Source organism: Egretta garzetta, unplaced genomic scaffold (genome assembly GCF_000687185.1).
Source record: "Egretta garzetta isolate BGI_Z169 unplaced genomic scaffold, ASM68718v1 scaffold582, whole genome shotgun sequence".
Taxonomy (NCBI): domain Eukaryota; kingdom Metazoa; phylum Chordata; class Aves; order Pelecaniformes; family Ardeidae; genus Egretta; species Egretta garzetta.
The window spans coordinates 91,038-92,059 of NW_009258956.1; the positions used below are offsets into that span (position 1 = coordinate 91,038).

The 1,022-nt window shown below is 69.7% G+C and overlaps 1 protein-coding gene across 1 annotated transcript in view; it reads right to left on the reverse strand.

Moving 5' to 3' along the window:
• CPNE7 (copine 7) overlaps positions 1 to 1,022 on the reverse strand; it is a gene marked incomplete at both ends in the record, with an annotated part of 5,633 nt that overhangs the window by 2,057 nt on the left and 2,554 nt on the right. Inside the window, 2 exons of the mRNA XM_035890169.1 lie at positions 589 to 663; positions 732 to 914. Of these exons, the coding sequence (XP_035746062.1) occupies positions 589 to 663; positions 732 to 914 (258 nt within the window). The remainder of the gene's footprint in view (positions 1 to 588; positions 664 to 731; positions 915 to 1,022) is intronic.

Here is a 1,022-nt window from a genome sequence, read left to right on the forward strand (position 1 = left end):
CGGGAAGGGGCGGCCGCAGGGTGCTCAGCACCCAGCATGGCTTCGTCCCCCCGCCCCCCTGCCTGCGTGGGCCTGGGAGGGGACAGGGTGCCACGCACCCGCCCTGACGTGGCAGGGACCCCCCAGCAGACATCAGAGGGAACCCTGAGCCCTCCCCACCCCTAACAGCCAGGGGGGCAGCTAGGAGAGGAGGGGGGGGCACGGGGGACCCCCCATGTGGCCCCCCCAGCAGACATCAGAGGGAACCCTGAGCCCTCCCCACCCCTAACAGCCAGGGGGGCAGCTAGGAGAGGAGGGGGGGTCACTGGGGACCCCCCATGTGCTCCATCTCGATGCCCTCCACCCCAGCTCAGTGCCACCCATGTGCCCCAGCTTGATCTCATCCCAGCACCCCAGGCCAGTGCCACCCGTGTGCCCCAGTCTGGTGCCACCTACGTGTCCAACTCAGTGCCACCACACCACCCCATCTGGGTGCCCCCGCTTGGTGCCACCCCCAGCTCCTGGCTTGGCACCACCCATGTGCCCCAGCTCGGTGCCACCCCAGTGTCCCAGCCTGGTGCCACTCCCAGCGTGGGCTCAGCCGCTCACCGTGATGGTGGACTTGCCCGCGAACTTCCCGTACTTGAGGAACAGCGGCTTCGTCACCCGCTTCTGCGCCACGATCTGCAAAAGCCGAGGGGTCGGGGAGGGGCCACCGGCGGGCGTCCCCGGGACGAGGGGCGTGGGCTCACCTGCCCCACGGTGCACTCCATGCCCCCCAGGAAGTCATCGTCGTGCGTGCCCACGCCGGTGTGCCCGTGGCTGTCGTACACCTCGAACCGCAGCTTCTGCACCTCCTCGAAGTAGTAGTCCACCGTGAAGATCTTGGCGAAGACGGGGTTGAGGTTGCTCTTGATGACCTCGCTGCGGTCCACCTGCGTGGCAGGAGCTTGGCTGGGGGGGCAGCGGGGCCAGAGCCCAGCTCGGGGCTGCCCAGCCCCTTGGGGGGCCAGAGCTCACCCAGCGCCGGGCACGGGGCTGCA